Source organism: Archocentrus centrarchus, chromosome 7, assembly GCF_007364275.1.
Source record: "Archocentrus centrarchus isolate MPI-CPG fArcCen1 chromosome 7, fArcCen1, whole genome shotgun sequence".
Lineage (NCBI taxonomy): Eukaryota > Metazoa > Chordata > Actinopteri > Cichliformes > Cichlidae > Archocentrus > Archocentrus centrarchus.
Genome location: NC_044352.1, coordinates 12,401,864 through 12,419,530, shown reverse-complemented (window position 1 = coordinate 12,419,530; position 17,667 = coordinate 12,401,864). Strand labels below are relative to the sequence as shown.

General features: G+C 40.4%; 1 protein-coding gene across 1 annotated transcript; it reads left to right on the top strand.

Moving 5' to 3' along the window:
• Positions 1 to 3,274: 3,274 nt before the first annotated feature.
• Positions 3,275 to 13,325, top strand: ddx23 (DEAD (Asp-Glu-Ala-Asp) box polypeptide 23). Its single transcript, XM_030734255.1, has 17 exons — positions 3,275 to 3,426; positions 4,825 to 4,982; positions 5,124 to 5,243; positions 5,969 to 6,062; positions 6,142 to 6,207; positions 7,141 to 7,279; positions 7,367 to 7,500; positions 7,919 to 8,031; positions 8,114 to 8,257; positions 9,125 to 9,350; positions 9,485 to 9,630; positions 9,739 to 9,916; positions 11,606 to 11,848; positions 11,944 to 12,095; positions 12,182 to 12,290; positions 12,758 to 12,932; positions 13,048 to 13,325. The coding sequence occupies exons 2-17, from the start codon at positions 4,825 to 4,827 to the stop codon at positions 13,269 to 13,271; spliced, it is 2,421 nt and encodes an 806-aa protein (XP_030590115.1). The 5' UTR covers positions 3,275 to 3,426; the 3' UTR covers positions 13,272 to 13,325.
• The last annotated feature ends 4,342 nt before the right edge of the window (positions 13,326 to 17,667 follow it).

Sequence of the window (17,667 nt, the reverse complement as noted above, 5' to 3'; positions counted from 1 at the left end):
TTTGAACCCCCTTCCTGCCCCGTTTGGCTCACCCTTAGGGCATGTCAAGAGTGAATGCTTTTCTAGCACTTTAATTAGACAACTGCGCCTGGCAGTGGGGAATATGGGGGAAGGGAGCAAAGGCTGGGGTACATGAGGTGCCTGGGATGGGGGTTGACTGTAGTTAGGAGTTGGGGGGAGATGTAGGAGATGATCATGTTCTGGAGAACAGTTAAACACAATCATGTGCATCCAATCATGTGACAGAATCCTGTTTACAGGGCTTCAAAGGTGGTAAATAATCACTAATCAGTGAAGCCCTTTCCACGTTATACCTGTAAAAACTGACCTAAACAGCTTCACCACTCTGATATTGATTTTTTTCTCAAGTAAAGCTTAACTAATCAATCATCAGCTGTTGGTGATAAGAACTGAGTAACAGTCAACATTACACAATGTTGGTCAAGAGCAGTTCAGCTTCCTCACTTAAAGAATTATTAAGTTGTGACACACACAAAGTGTAAAAAATGTAAAGATATTTGTAGATATAAATGTAGAATAAGGGTATTTTTCTGCCTGTAACTGTAATTCTTTGTAAGACAAATTTATACAACAAAACCAAACAGTTAAAAGTGCTTCTTCTCTTTTCTGCTGTTTGTCTGTTACTCATGCAGGCATTTATTCATCTCATGTCATGTGTTTTCATCTTCCCACCTCTTGTCACTGCTCGTCTGCCATTACAGTAGAAGCATCAAAAGCAAAACTGCTGCTTGTTAGGAAAATAATAGCAAGCTTATTTTTCTCTTCTGCTAAATCTTTACTCTGTGCAGCGCTCACTGGGATTGATGTATAGAAGTCAAGTTCCTAATGGCAAACAAAGTGCAGAAAAACAGTGTCTTTGTACGTGAGTAACAGTGATGTGTAGTCATGTTAAAAAGAAAACACTGTTTCACATTTCACTACAAAATGTAAAGTGTTTCATTTGTGATGTTTAGAATTCTTTTGTGCAAAAAGAATTAAGCTTATTGCTGAGTCTAATTTCGGCAGTTCTTTTTGCACTCTAATGGAATAAAAAGGTCTACTTGATTTGTTTTCTTAGCCTGTATATCTTTATGTTACTCAATAAAAGAAGACTGGTTTATTCCAGCTGTTTTGTGAGATACATCAGCACACCTCTGGGCTGACACAGTCAACATAGTCCCCTCCAGGCTGGTCTCTAAGCTGTTGGACCTGGGCCCGGACCCATACCTGTGCAGGTGGGTTTACAGCTTCCTGCCCAGCAGACCACAGGTGGCATGCATGGGTCACCTCGCCTCATCCTCCCTCACCCTCAACACTGGATCGCCTGAGGGCTGTGTGCTCAGCCCTCTGCTGTACTCGCTGTACACCCACGACTGCGAGGCCATATCAGAATCCAGCGTCATCATAAAGTTTGCTGACGACACGGCTGTTGTGGGACTGATCGCCCACAATGAAGAGACAGCCTACAGGAGGGCGGTCTCCCGCCTGGAGAACTGGTTCCGGGAGAACCACCTTCTGCTTAACGTCAGCAAAACAAAGAAACTGATCGTGGACTTCAGCAGGAAGCAGCAGAGGGACTACCATCCACTTTTCCTCAGTGGTGCTGAGGTGGAAAGAGTGGACACTTTGAAATACCTGGGAGTGACCATCTCACGGGACCTGTCCTGGACCCATCACATTAACATCACTGTGAAGAAGTCCAGACAGCGTCTCTACCTCCTCAGGTGATTGAGACTTCAAGCTCCCACTCAAGGTGCTCAGAAACTTTTACACCTGCACCACTGAGAGCATCATGCGTGGGAGCATCACCACCTGGATGGGAAACTGCACCAAACAGGACTTCATGGCCCTAAAAGGGTGGTTTGTTCAGCTGAATGGACCATCAGAACCACCCTGCCCACCCTGCACTGCTTGGCGCCCTATACCAAGCAGTGCAGGTTAAGGGCTATGAAGATCCTAAAACAGCCCAGCCACCCCAGACACGCGCTCTTCTCCCTGCTCCCATTAGGCCGGCATTACCGCTGCCTAAGACTGAAAGGTTGAAGAAGTTTTTATCCACAAGCCATCCGTCTGCTCAACTCTGAGCCCTTAACTGGACTATTATGCACAATGTAAATGATTCTATTATTCTATGTATAGTGTGTATAGTGTGAATTACTTATTTTTATTCTTCTTATTTATATATATTTTTTACTACTTATTATCGGCTGCAGGTACAAAATACATTTCACTGTGCATTGTACTGTGTATAACTGTGCATGTGACAAATAAACATTATCTTATCTTATCTTATCTTATCTTATCTTATCTCTTATGTTAGTTTTGAATGCAAAAGGCAATACGTTTTTCCTGGTAAAGGAAGGAGAAAAGATTAGCAGATAATTTAAAGGTTGGGCCCGATTTTTGTCATAGCAGGATTTCAGGAAGAGTTAAACTGCTAATAACAATATTAAACACTGTTACATGACATTCAGGGGTTTAAGGGCCATGACTGAGACAGTTAAACACAGTAAAGCCCAACTGCAACTTTCATCCTCAACCACTGATACAAGTTGTTTTTGTTTAGAGCCATCCAAACAAAGCAAACCAGCAAAGCAAAAACATATCTAAATGAACAGAAGGTCACTGGATGAAGCCTGACTTTTACTGTCTTACTAGTCTATTGTTTTCTCCTCCTTTAATGTATCTGTGTGTTTTTTCTTTATTTTTATACCATTCTTTGATCTGTTCCTACTGAAACTGTTCACCTTCAGAAGGGCTCCATAAATCTCTTTTGATCTCGCCTTGGAAGAAAATCCACGTCCAGAATATGAATCAGCATCGAGCCAATCCAGACTGTAGTCAAGCAAAACAGCATCTAAAATGTCTTTCATCTATCTGCAGGAGTATATACATATATACTCACACAAAAGAGGATGACTTAGATTACAGGGAAGAACATAGTCTAGCACTAATAGGACAGCACTTCTTGAATTTTAATCTACTAGATAGATAGATAGATAGATAGATAGATAGATAGATAGATAGATAGATAGATAGATAGATAGATAGATAGATAGATAGATAGATAGATAGATAGATAGATCATAAAATCATACATTATCTATTTAACGTGCTAACTTGTAAAACTGCCGCCACCTCGTGCCCAAAATGACAAAAATACAGTCCGACTGAAAAAGTTAATTTTGCTCAGGCATTTAGGCGTTCGTGTTCTAAACAATCAGGGCTCTGACGTAAATTCACCTTTGTTTTCTGGGAAAAGTAGTTTTAAACAGTGCCACTCACCCGCCAGTTTCCACTTTTTTTGGTTACAGCAAGTACTACAGCTCCCACAATTCCTCGCGCGCTTCAGCTCGTGTTGTGGGCGACATGGCGTCTTCTTGAAGCGTAGATAAATTGCAACTGTTTTGTTGACAAGCGATTAAGGTAAGCGGTAAATGTTTGTAAGTCACAGATCCTCTAATTGTGTTTAACTCCCCGCGAGAAGCTGTTTTTAATGCGGTTTAATTGAGATGTGTTTGAGCAGTTTCTTTGGAGATGATTAGCCTTTTTGGTAGCTAACGTAAGGGGCTAGCTGGCTCACTGCATTTATTCTGCAGAGGATATCAAGGTAATTCAGTATCTCTAACCGTTTAACAAGTTAGTTTTAATTATTGGTTACTCGTACCTAACGCTGCTGTGATTTGTTGCACTGAAAGTGTAATCGCGTTTTCTACAGAAAATTATTGTCAAATACGTTATTTTAACTTTTTGTCCTCCAAATTACAGGACTTCTGGGACACTTCCTAATACCAATTTTTAGGCAATAACCCAGACAGTCAGCCCATAAAACTGACACAAGTAAAACATAAGTCCATACATGTTCATTTATGAAATTCAAAATCTGACCCCATGCAAGCAGGCAAGACTCTACAATTATGGAGGTTTGTGATCAACAATTCAAAAGAAGCATTCTCAGTCATCCACCCTACTCTGATCTTGCTGAGCATTTCCGGCTACGGAGGATGATCCTCCTCCTGAAATAAAGCCAGTTAGGGCTTGAGCAAATGCTGCTTTAGACACCCTAGGTAAACGTCACATATCCTATCAGCAAAATTGATTCATGCATTGGCGTTTCGCGCTATTCCTGCATTGTAGTTTTCACGTGCGTTCTCGCATACATCCCTGTATTTGAGAAGATAAATGCCTCCATCAGTCAGACTCTATCTTGGCATCACTCGAGTACATAAGTCATGTAAAATCTGTGTCATATCTACAGCTGTGTGGAAATGGAGGAGGCAAATTCCCAAACTTCAGACATTTTTTTTTTTTTTAAAGGTAGAATTTCCATATAAATTTTATGCAGATAATTGGTGAATTAATCCACATTTAAAGTGAACTTTTTTACCTTTAAAAATAAAGTGCTAGTTAGTAATCATTTTTCTTCTAAAAAGAAAAATGGTTATTAACTTTCATTCAATCAATCGTACCACTTTCCATTAAGTTTTCTCTCTCTAACTTGTGCTGGAAATGTATGCCTTTATTTCTCTATGAAGTATTTTTATATACTCAAGCATAGTTAAATCAGAGGGAAAAAATATGGTGGATTTAGGGATGTTGACATGGTGCAATATAGTAACAGCGATAAAGTACATCAGATGGCAGTATGCATGATCTATATTGACTGTTGAAAGGAAGCAAATATAATGTAATATTCCTGTTGCAGTGGCATAGCTGTAGGCTGATTATTAATATATGCCCTGCCATTACAGTCTCATAACAGTTTTCACTTTTGTAAATGCAGTGAAAGTAAAATTTCATGTTGCTCTTTGTCTCTTTGTGCAGATGGCAGCTGACTCCACAGACAAGAAGGATGCAGACTCTTCAGGGACCAAAGACCGAGAGAGAAAACGCAGCCGTTCACGAGACAGAGATCGTAAAGTCTCACCTTCACGGAAGCGCCATCGTTCCCGTGAACGAAACCGCTCCAAATCCCCTGAAAGGTAAATGCTACACAAAGAGAGCCCATCAGGAACACTAAACTGATTTCTAGCTATGAGCCTTGTTGTGTACTTGGATTATTTTTTCCGATGCGTCCAAGCTTAAAGTTGTCTGTGTCTTTGTGATTTGTGTCATTATGATAGAGATCGACGCATGAAAGACAAGGACAGAGACAAGGACCGAGACAGAGATAAGGACAGAGACAGGAACCGTAAGGATAGAGACAGCCATCGACGCGATAAAGATCGCAGCAGGAGGTCAAGGTATGTGACACTGAGAAGGATCATGTGACTGATTAAGCTTCTTTTCGTCAAAGGTTTTTAGTCATAATTTTTGTAATCTTAAGTTGTGATGAAAGTTTCCATTATAGTGGAGTTATTCTGGTATCTAAATTAGAAATGGCCCCTGTAGCTGATTGTTTTAATTGTAATTATGTGCTGAAAGTAAACTATCCTTCATAAATTAATATAAAACTTTTGTGATATGAGGAATCCGTGTTTTGCTGAAAATCTGGCCAAAAATCTTTTGTTCAAAATAATTAAACTCAATTTAAGTGCAAATATTGTTAGTGCACAGTATTTTTGACACTCACCTGACCAACCTTGCAATGATGCAGCCACTTTGCTGTCTTTCCCATCACTGGTCCATGCTCCCACTGACATTAATGTTGTGGCACATTAGAAAATGCAAAGACTAACTTTTAGTACTGAGTTGTTTTTTTTTTTTTTTTAGTTCAAGGTTTAAAAATATGAATTGTTTATCGTATGGTAAACCTTGATGCAGCTTGTTAGTTCATCCTGTGTCTGAAAGAAGCTGTTTTACCTCCTCTTCCTTTAAGCCAACGGTCTTCTGAGAAGGCAGTTATGATGTGTGCAATTTTGTTAACTAAACTCTTTATCAAGCACCTACACACATTTGGAAGGTTTTGTTATAATGAACATTTTGGCTAAATTTCTATTTTGCCATTTTAAAATTATGTCATTTACAGAAGCACTTCTCCAAAATCAAAGGATAGCAAGATAAAGAAAGAGAAGGATATAAAAGCAGAAGAGGAGGAGGATGAAAAAAAGAAGAAAGAAAAGGTAAGAATCTGGTTTGGTGTTTGTGTAACTTTCTATCTTCAGTTGTTATTTTGGGTGTTTGACCTGTGCTGTTGTTCAGGTCCAGCCGCTGTCTTTGGAGGAGCTTCTGGCCAAGAAGAAGGCAGAGGAGGATGCTGAGGCAAAGGTGCGAACATTCATCCATCTATCCAGACAGCCAGCCATTCATCCATCTATTGACTACTGCTTATCTGGGGCCTAGTAGCAGGGAGCTGCAGTCTAAGCAGAGGTGCCCAGACCTCCCTCTCCCCAGCCACCTCCTCCAGCTTATCCACTGGAAGACCAAGCCATTCCCAGGCCAGCTGAGAGATGTAATCTCTCTAGCATGTCCTGGGGCCTCCTCCAGGTAGCACATGCCTAGAACACCTCAGCTGACGAGGATGCCCCCTGAACCACCTCCACTGGCTTAGACCTTAACAGGGAGGCCGGGTAGTTTAATCCCACTGTACACAGCATGAGTAGAGCACCACTTTCCCCAACCACCTTGTGGGCGCAGCTCTGTGCAGACACCTCAGCAAACACCACTCTGGTTCAGATCAGGCAGGCCATTCCTCCCAGTCACACCTCTCCAGGTCTCGCCTTCGTTGCCCACGTGAGTGTTGAAGTCTCCCGGTAGGACAATGGAGTCACTAGGTGTAGGGTAAAAGTATACCTACCGTTGTCCACTGCCTGTCACTGAGGGTAACAGGTTTGGAACAGAATTCAGCCCCTTTCCAGGAAACTGTTTCCCCTTGACTGCTCCCCAGCACATATTGCACTCAACCTCTATGGCATCTCTTGTAGGTGGTGAGTGCCCAGGAGGGCAGGGCCATATCGCCTCTTTGGCCTTAATGGGGCTCTGACCGAGCCCCATTAAGGCCCAGCTATCAGGTGTTCTCCCTTGAACTCCCTCCCAAGGCCCTGATAACCCTGTCCTGCACAGGGTGAACTAATCCTTTAGTGTTTGCTTGATCTGGGTTTTGTGAATCGCTGTTCATCTGGGAGAATTTCTCTTTCTTTTCTCTTTCCAACGTAAGATTGTTCTTTTCCTTAAATTCTTTGTTTGATTTGTCTTTTTCAGCCCAAGTTTCTGTCAAAAGCAGAGCGAGAAGCCGAGGCTCTGAAGCGCAGAGAGCAAGAGACAGAAGAGAGAAGGAGGTTTGTGGAAGAGGAGAGAAAGAAGAGAAGGATGTTTCAGGACATGGGGAGAAAAATGCTGGGTGTGTTTCAGCCTCTAATCTCTAAATAGTTTGCATTTTATGAAACGATAGAAACACGTTGATAGTGACTAAGATTGTTTGTTACAGAGGACCCTCAGGAAAGGGAGAGACGGGAGCGAAGGGAACGAATGGAGCGAGAGAACAATGGGAATGAAGATGACGATGAACGACAGAAGCTCAGAGAGGAGAAAGATAAAAGCAAAGAACTCCAGGCCATCAAGGTTAGTCTCACGAGAAAGAGTTAAGATTACAGTTGTGTACAGTTTGAAACACAGTCCAAGCAGACTGGTGTATAAATTGTCCTTTTTGTTTTCATAGAGATTTCGGTACATTTCATTGGGATAAAAAGTTGTTACATTTTTCTGCTGCATGAAAAAATCTGTTTCTCGACTACCATTGCATCATTTCTGTGTTGCTAGGTTGGGCTGACAGGTAGAAACTTTAGTTAGTGTGTGGTCTGTGAGTGTGCACTGTTTTTCATAGACAATCTGTCAACTTGGGTAACAATAGACTTAATAATTGTTGTATTCCAGTTATTGTTTTGAGGGTCTTGCAAATTCTGAGTTTCCCAGGAGAAAATGGGAGGCAGAATTTGATAAAGATATTTGCACTGATGTTTACGAATGATGTAATTTACAGGAGCGTTATCTTGGTGGGATCAAAAAACGGCGACGAACTCGCCACCTGAATGACAGGAAGTTTGTGTTTGAGTGGGATGCTTCTGAAGACACTTCAGTCGACTACAACCCAATGTAAGTGGACCGTGAGCACAAAATATACCCTCGGATCAGGTCTTTGCATGTCCTGGCTGAACTCTATGATCTGTCTGTCCAGTTACAAAGAGAAGCATCAGGTGCAGCTGTACGGACGAGGCTTCATCGCTGGCATCGACTTAAAGCAGCAGAAAAGGGAACAGTCACGCTTCTATGGTGACCTGATGGAGAAAAGGCGCACACTGGAAGAGAAGGAGCAGGAGGAGTGAGTACAGCTGTGAACTGATCAGTGCTGTGTAAAAGCATATAGTCTAATCTAAAGCATATAGCTCAGGTTATAATAAAGGGGACACTCTCATTTCCAGCTCAGTATTTTTATACTTTACTAGAGTAGCTTTGCATGATTTCAATTTAAAATCACTTCATTATAATCAGTTAAACCGGAGAAAAAATAAGTTGATTAGAATAAAGCACTCAGAAAATAGTCAAAATTTAATACCTAAGTTCAGTGTAAGCTGCAAATAACATTCTACACAAAATCTGTTTTTTTTTTTTTTTCGCTGACAGTTCTCTAGGCCTGAATGATTGGGGCTTTAGCGACTGATTTCACAGTAATTGCTTGCTGACAGGGAATGCAAATTTTTCCTTAGCGGCCAGTGGTTGACGGGGCCACCAACTGCTCTCTAGGCTTGCCTGACTGAGGCCTAAGCATGATTGGGGTGCATGTAGTTGAGAAAAGAGTCTGTAACCTTACTTAACTCAGACTCTAAGACAAACTAATTTGGCATCTTAGGAGTGCAATGCTATGCATGCTACACAGTGTCACACATTTAAATAACATCTAAAATATGATTTTAACTACTGAAGAATGTGATTATCAGTTTCAAATGGCTCTTAAATACACACACAGCCATTATAATACAGTGTGTGACCTTGTCTGTTGGATTTTCCTCAATTTATACCGTTTTTTACTTTTAGTTGGTTAGTCTGTATTTATTTTTGTCTACTTTTATTTAAAAAAGTAACAGCGCAGTCAGTCTAAAATCTTGTGTATGTATAATGGAAATTTATACAGTATCCATAGTTTGACCTTCAGCTTCTTGCCTCTTTTAATCTTTGCTCTTTAACTCAGGACAAGACTGAAGAAGATGCGTAAGAAGGAAGCCAAGCAGCGCTGGGACGACAGACACTGGTCTCAGAAGAAGCTGGACGAGATGACGGACAGAGACTGGCGAATCTTCAGAGAGGATTACAGCATTACCACCAAGGGAGGAAAAATCCCTAATCCCATCAGGAACTGGAAGGAGTACCCACTGCCTGCACACATTCTGGAGGTCATCGACAAATGTGGCTACAAGGTCAGATGGTGTTCAAGTTATTTGGGTCCATGTTTGTAATTTGTCATTAAAGAGCTGAAATTATTTTGTTTTTATCTTTTTTTTTATTCACTGTGTTGAATTCAGTCTCTAGTAATGACTTTTTTCCTCTCCAGGATCCAACACCGATTCAGAGGCAGGCCATTCCCATTGGTTTACAGAACCGTGACATTATTGGTGTGGCCGAGACCGGTAGCGGTAAAACTGCTGCTTTCCTGATTCCGCTGCTGGTCTGGATCACCACGCTGCCAAAGATCGACAGGTTAGCACTTCAGTAATCTCTAATAATTTCAGTAGTAATATCTCACTCTGTCTTACTGTACTTCTACTGTGTCTCATATTATTTTGCTCTCTGTATGGCTGGATGTAGGATTGAAGACTCAGACCAGGGTCCTTATGCTGTGATCTTGGCTCCGACTCGTGAGTTGGCCCAGCAGATTGAGGAAGAAACCATCAAGTTTGGTAAACCACTCGGCATTCGAACAGTGGCTGTGATTGGAGGAATCTCCAGGGAGGACCAAGGCTTCCGACTCAGGATGGGTTGTGAGGTAAAACAATGAGGAAGTTGAATGTAACCAATGAACGGGAGAAAAAAAAAAAATTGGGGAAAGTGATGGTGTTTCCGACATTAAGACCTAAGTGGGAACGCAGATATAATACACACATACTTTGTGTTTAGAAGCTGCTTTCTTTGTTTTCAGTGTAAACTCTCGATAGTTTTGTGCATGTGCAAGACACCGACTGAAAACAGAACATGCTACTGAGCAAATTCAACAGGACTTAAACTTTGCACTTTTGCCAAATTGTAAATAAATTAAAATAAAAAAAAGAGATGAAAAGTACAGCTGGCTGTGTGCTAACTCACTGAATCCATGGAAACATGTATCAGCCACTTCATTAGACACACCTTGCTGGACCCCCTGTTGTCTTCTATGATATTTTTTGTGCCATAGATTCCATATTTTGGTCCATATTGACATGATAGCGTCACACAGTTGCTGCAGATTTGTAGGCTGCACATTCGTGATGCAAATCTGCCATTCGACCTCATTAACCCCAAGTAACGGAGTGTATTTCCCTTAAGTGTGATCGGGATTGTGCTTCAGAAATGTAGAACATAAAATTTAAGAGTTATTTTCCCGCATGTATCGACAGCACCACAAACTATGTCCTTTACAATGATCAGACTGTTAAATTCATCCTGTGTAAAAGCTCAAAACTAGCTATTTTAGTCTTTATGCACAATACCTCTAATATGTTTGAAGGCATGAAATATTGTATCTTCATGCTTGCAGAACATACGGGTGGGTCCTGATTGGCTATTTTTTAATTTGTGTTGTTTTTTCAGCCTTTTTAAGCCCTTATAATTTCCAAGCTTTTATTTGTTTGTTTTTGTTTTTTTGTTTTTTTTGTTCAAGACGATATTTTCTATAACCAATTTTGAGCATCAGTATCATGGGATAGATGCGTAATAGTTTCAGTAGTAAAACTGCATCAATTTCATGTCTATAACAGAGTACTAGAAAAGAGCATCAGTACTCTGGATGTTTTATCTGTTTACATTTGTATCACCATGTGAGATCGGTGGCTGGTCAAAGCAAGTTAAAGAGTACGAAGGATCTTCTTTTTACCTACACTTTGATACCAGGCTCCTCTTCTAGCCGTGATTCCTTAAGTATCGAAACATTTTTCTGCCTGTTCATGGAATGACCCAAACAGCAGGCTGTATTAGTGTTGGGTAAGCGTACGTAACAAATTGGCCGTTTAGTGTGCAGTTTGTCTTGTGGTGAAAACCTGAGATTATACATGTAATAAAAGTCAAATTATTCTGCAATTTGCATAACACTATTCTTATTCATTAAAATGTTATTAGAACTTGTTGTGCAAGCGGAAAATTTCTGACAATAACAGAGCAATAGTAGACCCGGCATCAGGGTGCAGTCTTGATGTCTTTTCTGAAAACAGTCTTTATGTTTTGTGTGTGGTTATGATGTGTAGTGATTCTGTAAACGTGTATACATAACTGGATTTGGGGGGGTGTTACAAATAGTGGTACAAAGCGGCCATGTGGCTGATTCTCAGATGCTGGTAGCTCAGCAGTGTAAATACACACAGACTTTCCATACGTTGTTTCTTGACAGGAAGTCCATCCTGCCATTTCATCCATGAGGTTATGATTCTACTTGCTGAAAAAACATGCATTCACCACCTTTATATTTGTTTACCTCATCTAACAGATCGTGATCGCCACACCCGGTCGTCTGATCGACGTGCTGGAGAACCGCTACTTGGTGCTGAGCCGCTGCACCTACGTGGTCCTCGATGAGGCTGATCGTATGATTGACATGGGCTTTGAGCCTGATGTCCAAAAGATTCTTGAGTATATCCCAGTGACCAATCAGAAACCAGACACAGAGGAAGCAGAGGACCCTGAGAAAATGACGATGAACTTTGAATCTGGGAAACATAAATACAGACAAGTATGTTTATCTTTAGGAGCTGGACTCTTCTCAATGCACCGCATGATTATCTGATGAGTGTTTTCACTGACTGCGTGTCTGATTGCACTTTGCAGACAGTCATGTTCACAGCTACAATGCCTCCCGCTGTGGAGAGACTGGCCAGAAGCTACCTGAGACGTCCTGCTGTGGTGTACATCGGGTCTGCTGGAAAGCCTCACGAGAGAGTCGAACAGAAGGTCCTGCTTATGTCTGAGGGAGAGAAAAGGTGAGATGGATGCGAACACCAAACTTAAACATGAAAAATCTAACTTACATCAAAGTGCTAAATGTTTTGTACGGTGTGCTTTGCAGGAAGAAGCTGCTGGAGGTTTTGGCGCATGGTTTTGAGCCTCCCATCATTATCTTTGTCAACCAGAAGAAGGGTTGCGACGTGCTGGCCAAATCTCTGGAGAAGATGGGGGTAAGTCGCTGTACACTGGACCACAATCTTCCTCAGTTCAACGTCACAATTTTTTTTCCTGGTTTCATGCTTTGAAAAAAGTAACAATCATGTAGGTAATGTAAATGCTGCCATGTTATTTGTTAGTGAAATAGCTCAATAAGTATATATTTTTTTGACCAGGCTGTAAACATGCTTTTTAATGTTAATTTTAACATGGCTTTCTAAAGATATGAAGAGCTGGCATTACATTCTCATGAGCCTCAGCTGTACTTTGTGTTCAGTGCTAGTGTTACATCATGACATTGTGCTACCAAGTTTCAGTCTTTTTTTTTTTTTTTTAACTGTGGTAAACGTTAATCAGAAATATACAAAAAAAAAAGACCAATAAATCTTGGTTTAGGGTTTAATTTCCTGTCACCTAACCTGATTTCCTAAAATTGTGAAACTTTTGAGCAAAGTTTAACCTCCACTGTTCCTCCTCACAGTACAATGCTTGCACACTGCACGGTGGCAAAGGCCAGGAGCAGAGAGAGTTTGCGCTCTCCAATCTCAAGGCGGGAGCCAAGGATATCCTGGTGGCCACAGACGTTGCTGGTCGAGGTATCGATATCCAGGACGTCTCCATGGTCATTAACTACGACATGGCAAAGAATATTGAAGGTAAGAGGCCTCATCTGGTGTGCAGTGTCTCTTTATTGCTGAAATGTTATTTTTGTTGTAGGAATCTCTCAATAAAAGGATTCACTGAGTCGTTTCACTCTTTCTCCTCTTGCAGACTACATCCATCGTATCGGTCGTACGGGTCGTGCTGGCAAGAGTGGTGTGGCCATGACTTTCCTCACTAAAGAGGACTCTGCGGTGTTTTACGACCTGAAGCAGGCCATCCTCGAGAGCCCCGTCTCCACCTGCCCTCCAGAACTGGCAAACCACCCAGATGCTCAGCACAAACCTGGAACCATCCTGACCAAGAAGAGACGCGAGGAGACCATCTTTGCCTAAAATGACCTTCATCAACTGAAAAAAAAAAAAAAGAGGAAAAAAAAAATGCACTGACTGTTTATTTTTCTGTCTTTTTACATTCAAGATCTGCTCTCCAGGTTATTCACACCCATTTTTTTGTTCTTTCTCACCTTGTCTTTGTATTTTCGTCCCATCTGTGCATACAGAAGGACACATTAAGTGGTGCAGAAATCATCGGCACACTGGTTCTCAACAGTGTGGGTGGATTTTAAGATAACTTCGTTTTGCGTCTGTAAACCAGAGCCAGGATCAGTGAGCAGGGCCCCAATCTGATCTACGCTGAATAAATGCCACATCAACAAATAACAGGCGGGATGCGAGCATAGATGAGCAGTCAGTGCTGTGTTTTTAGTCATAATTTGAGTTTTCTATGTAAGAAACCTTTACCGCAAGTGACACCAGTTTTCTTTGCTTTAGTTGTATCCTTTGATTAAAATGGAACCAGCTGTTTTAAATAAATGTGAATACAGCAAATTTGAGTGACATCTGCTTCTTAACTGTCATAATGATTTTCTTTTTTTCCCCCTCCCATTGTGATTTTTCTTGAAATGTGGAGTTTCACAAGCCAAGTAGTGTTTCATGAGTTCAACATGCCATTAGCAACACAACACAGACCATCAATAGACTGCCTCTTATTTTCTTCATTCCTTTAATTCTGTTCTCCTCCTGTCATTTCCTACCAGTTTTTTATATAGGATTTTATTTTTTTATAGGTTCTGTTTGTGTTTATAATATCTGTATTGTTTCCTTTATCTGTGACAGATTGTCTAAAATGCTGAACCATCTCCAGCTCCCCTTAATCTACCCGAGCCTCTCATGAAAAATTTCAACAGATTGCACTCCAGATTTTCTGTGATTAACTAAAATACCTTCACTGTAATGGTACAAAGAAAAAAAAATTTAAAAGTTGATATTGCATTTGATAGGATTCTTTTTATCTTAAGTCTTTCTAAAAGAAAGTTTGGTAACACTTGATATTACAGCACTGTAATAGTGTTGGAATAAAGTAATAATAGAGCTGTAATATCCTTTTAATTATAATGAAATTACCGAGATGACCAAGTTGATATCAACTGTGGTTTTAGCTGAGTAATGTTACGCTAAAATTTTAAGTAATGGGGCAATAATGTTGGGAAAACTAACAATACCTACAGGGCAAATCCACTTTGTAATAGTTTATTTTGGTAACAATATGTAATGTAATAACTGAGCAAAAAAAAATTTCAGTTCAGTATTTGGAATTTAACAGACCTGGTGGTCTGATTCCCAGCTGTTGAGACAGGCTTTTGGGACTTGTAGTAGTTATAATAATAATAGACAATAATTCAAAACTGCCTGTTTCTATTAGATTTCACAATAGTATGTCATACAGTTGAAAATGAAGGAATACCAAGCTATTGCCTTATCATTAACTTGGTAATTACATGATGATTAAATGGGATTACAGGGTACCTGTTCTACCACTACTGCACTATTACTGAGCTGTAAATTAAAGTGCTGTAGGTAGTTCTTTGTTTTTAAGACTAGGACTTATTCTTATGTGTTATATTTACCAAAAGTCATGTAGTTTGGCATAATTCAGAGCTGTGTGCATCATATTTTAATTTTGTTCAAAGTGTGGCCTTCAATTCAGTTTCATTTGCTGTTGCCTCAAGATGCTTTATATTGTAAGGTAAAGACCCTACGATAATAGAAACTCCAACAATCAAATGACTCCCTATGAGCAAGCACTTGGCAACAGTGGGATGAAAAAAAGTCCCTTTTAACAGGAAAAAACCTGTGGCAGAACCAGGCCCAGGAAGGGGCAGCCATCACTGGGGGTGAAGGGAAAGAAAAGAGAGGAGAGGGAGACAAAAGACACACTATGGAAGAGAGCCAGAGATTAATAATAACTAATGATTAAATGCAGAGTGGTGTATAAACACACACAGTGAAAAGAGGAGAGTGGAAAACGCACGCTCATTATATGATGGAACCCCCCCCCCCCCAGCAGCCTAGGCCTATTGCAGGTTGACTAAGGAATGGTTCAGGGTCACCTGATCCAGCCATAATTATAAGCTTGATCAAAAAGAAGTTTTGAGCCTAATCTTAAAAATAGAGAGTGTCTGTCTTCCAGATCCAAACTGGGAGGTGGATCCACGGAAGAGGGTCCTGAAAGCTGAAAGCTCAGCCTCCCATTCTACTCTTAAGTATCCTAGTATCGTAGTCTGAGTGTGAAGTGCTCTCACTGAAGTGTTCTGCTGGTAGTTCAACCTGATAATAATGAATTACAGCAATCCAGCCTAGAAATAATAAATGCATGAACTAGTTTTTCAGCATCACTCTTGTGCAAAAAGCAGTCCTATTTGTTTAATATGCACACTGAAAGAGAGAGATGACTCCAAGATTTCTCACAGTGTTACTGGAGGCCAAGGTAATGCCATCCAAAGTCTCTGGTTAGATATCATGTTTCTAAGATTTTTAGAAACATGGTGAGGTTTTATTTTCAGATAAAAGCCTAAATTTTATCTGGATTTAGAAACAGGAAATTAGAGGTCATCCCGGCCTTCGTGTCTTTATGACAGTCCTGTAGTTTAATTGGTGTGTGTGTCTTCTGGTTTCATAGATGTGCATGCTGTGCCTTCTAATAATACTGTCTAAGGGAAGCATGTATAATGTAAACTGGTCCTAGCACGGAACCCTGTGGAACTCCATAATTAACCTTAGTGTGTGAAGAAGATTCCCCATTTATATAATCAAATTGGAGTCTGTTAGATATGATTCAAACCACTGCAGTGCAGTACCTTCAATACCTACAGCATGATCTAATCTCTGCAGTAAAATATTATGGTCATCAGTATTGAATGCTGCAATAAGGTCTAGCTCTAGAGAGGACACTAGGATGGGAATAAAATTTAAATTTTTTTAAAATCACCCGGTAACAATTTTTAATCCACTTGGAGAAGTTTCATTTTTATGGCAGACAGACTGGTGTTGCTGTACATAGAGCAGAAATGTATTAGCGAGTATATGACAGTGAAAGACAGAAACTAGAGACCATTAAAAGTACATAAAATGTCATGTTTATTTTGTTTAAGTCATATTTTACTGAACATTGTAAATCTATTTTCAAATAGAAAGCATTCTATACAGCATCAGGCAGGAAATGTCTCACTTTTTACACATTTGCTGTCTCTTTTGATAAATAGAGGGAAGAGGCGTGTCAGGTCACGCTAGCACGCTGTGGTAGTCTGGTGGATATATGGTTATATTTAGTGCAGTTATTGCATTACAAAGCAACCATCCCAAAAAAAAGAAAGTAGTGCAATTTTTTTTCTACTCACACAAAGAGGAAGTCCAGATGGTCTAAGGCGTTTAAAGTTTTTCAATGTCAGGCTTTGTATTGCATACAGAATAAGACAGAGGAAACTGAAGTATCACTCTTGTAAAAATTGTGCTTCATAAATCGAAAAACCTTCAACTGTTTTATCAGTTGCTAAATTGGTCCGCTTTGAAAAAACATACTCTGCCAAAATATAACGAAAGGAGCTAATTGTTGAGCTAAGACATGCAGGGCTTATATAATCCTCTCATTTGATCACAAATTAACAAAAATCAAAGGCCTGATCTGGGGCAACTTTTTTTTTTCTCAGTGAGTGACTTTATCGTGGAAGAACGTCCCCAGTGTTAAAGTTGTGTGGAGAAATAAACAAATTTTTAGTAATCGTGTTGTTAGTGGTGTGAGGAGTGAGTAGCCCCAAAGACAAGACTATCACTACAAGACAACAAGGAGAGTCAGAGTCGATGCATTACTAAAATACTTCAAAAGAAACAATCAGATTTCATGCAACACTTGCATAGATTTTTTTCTTCTTTTTTTTTCTTCAATCATGCTGATTTTTTTTCTCTTTAAAATATACAGAACAATAGATAGAGATACTTTTGAGACATGGAAGCAGTAAATCAGGGTTTTTCTATCAGCCGGCTGTGACACCAATCCACCCTGTGTAACGAACAGAGAGGCGGGTCACCGCTCATCAGCGCTGTGTCCACCTCGTCGTCGGCTCATGGACTAGAAATGGCGCAGGAACAGAATGACGTGTCATGAGTGCTACGAGTCCTTGAGGAGCACGACACGTTCGTTACATGAAGCTGAACGAGATGAGTATTGTAGGACATACACCTGAGGATCCGCCTTGGTAAAAACCAGCCGTAAAACTGCAGTACGCAAATGTTCGACACACACACACAAAAAAGGGGGTGGGGGTGGGGGAGGTGAGATCAGTGTAGATACTGTGGATGCTACAATCAATAACGTGCTACAATCGAATTACGGGGCGATTGGTTGTGCAACCAAGTGGTGCTGGAGGTGCAAAAGGCATGCAAGCTTACATTC

Excerpts from the sequence above, each read along its gene's own strand:
- ddx23 (XM_030734255.1), top strand. The coding sequence starts at position 4,825 with ATGGCAGCTGACTCCACAGACAAGAAGGATGCAGACTCTTCAGGGACC. Across the intron at positions 8,258-9,124 it reads GAAGAGAAGGAGCAGGAGGA|GACAAGACTGAAGAAGATGC; the intron begins GTGAGTACAGCT and ends TCTTTAACTCAG. Across the intron at positions 9,351-9,484 it reads TCGACAAATGTGGCTACAAG|GATCCAACACCGATTCAGAG; the intron begins GTCAGATGGTGT and ends TTTCCTCTCCAG.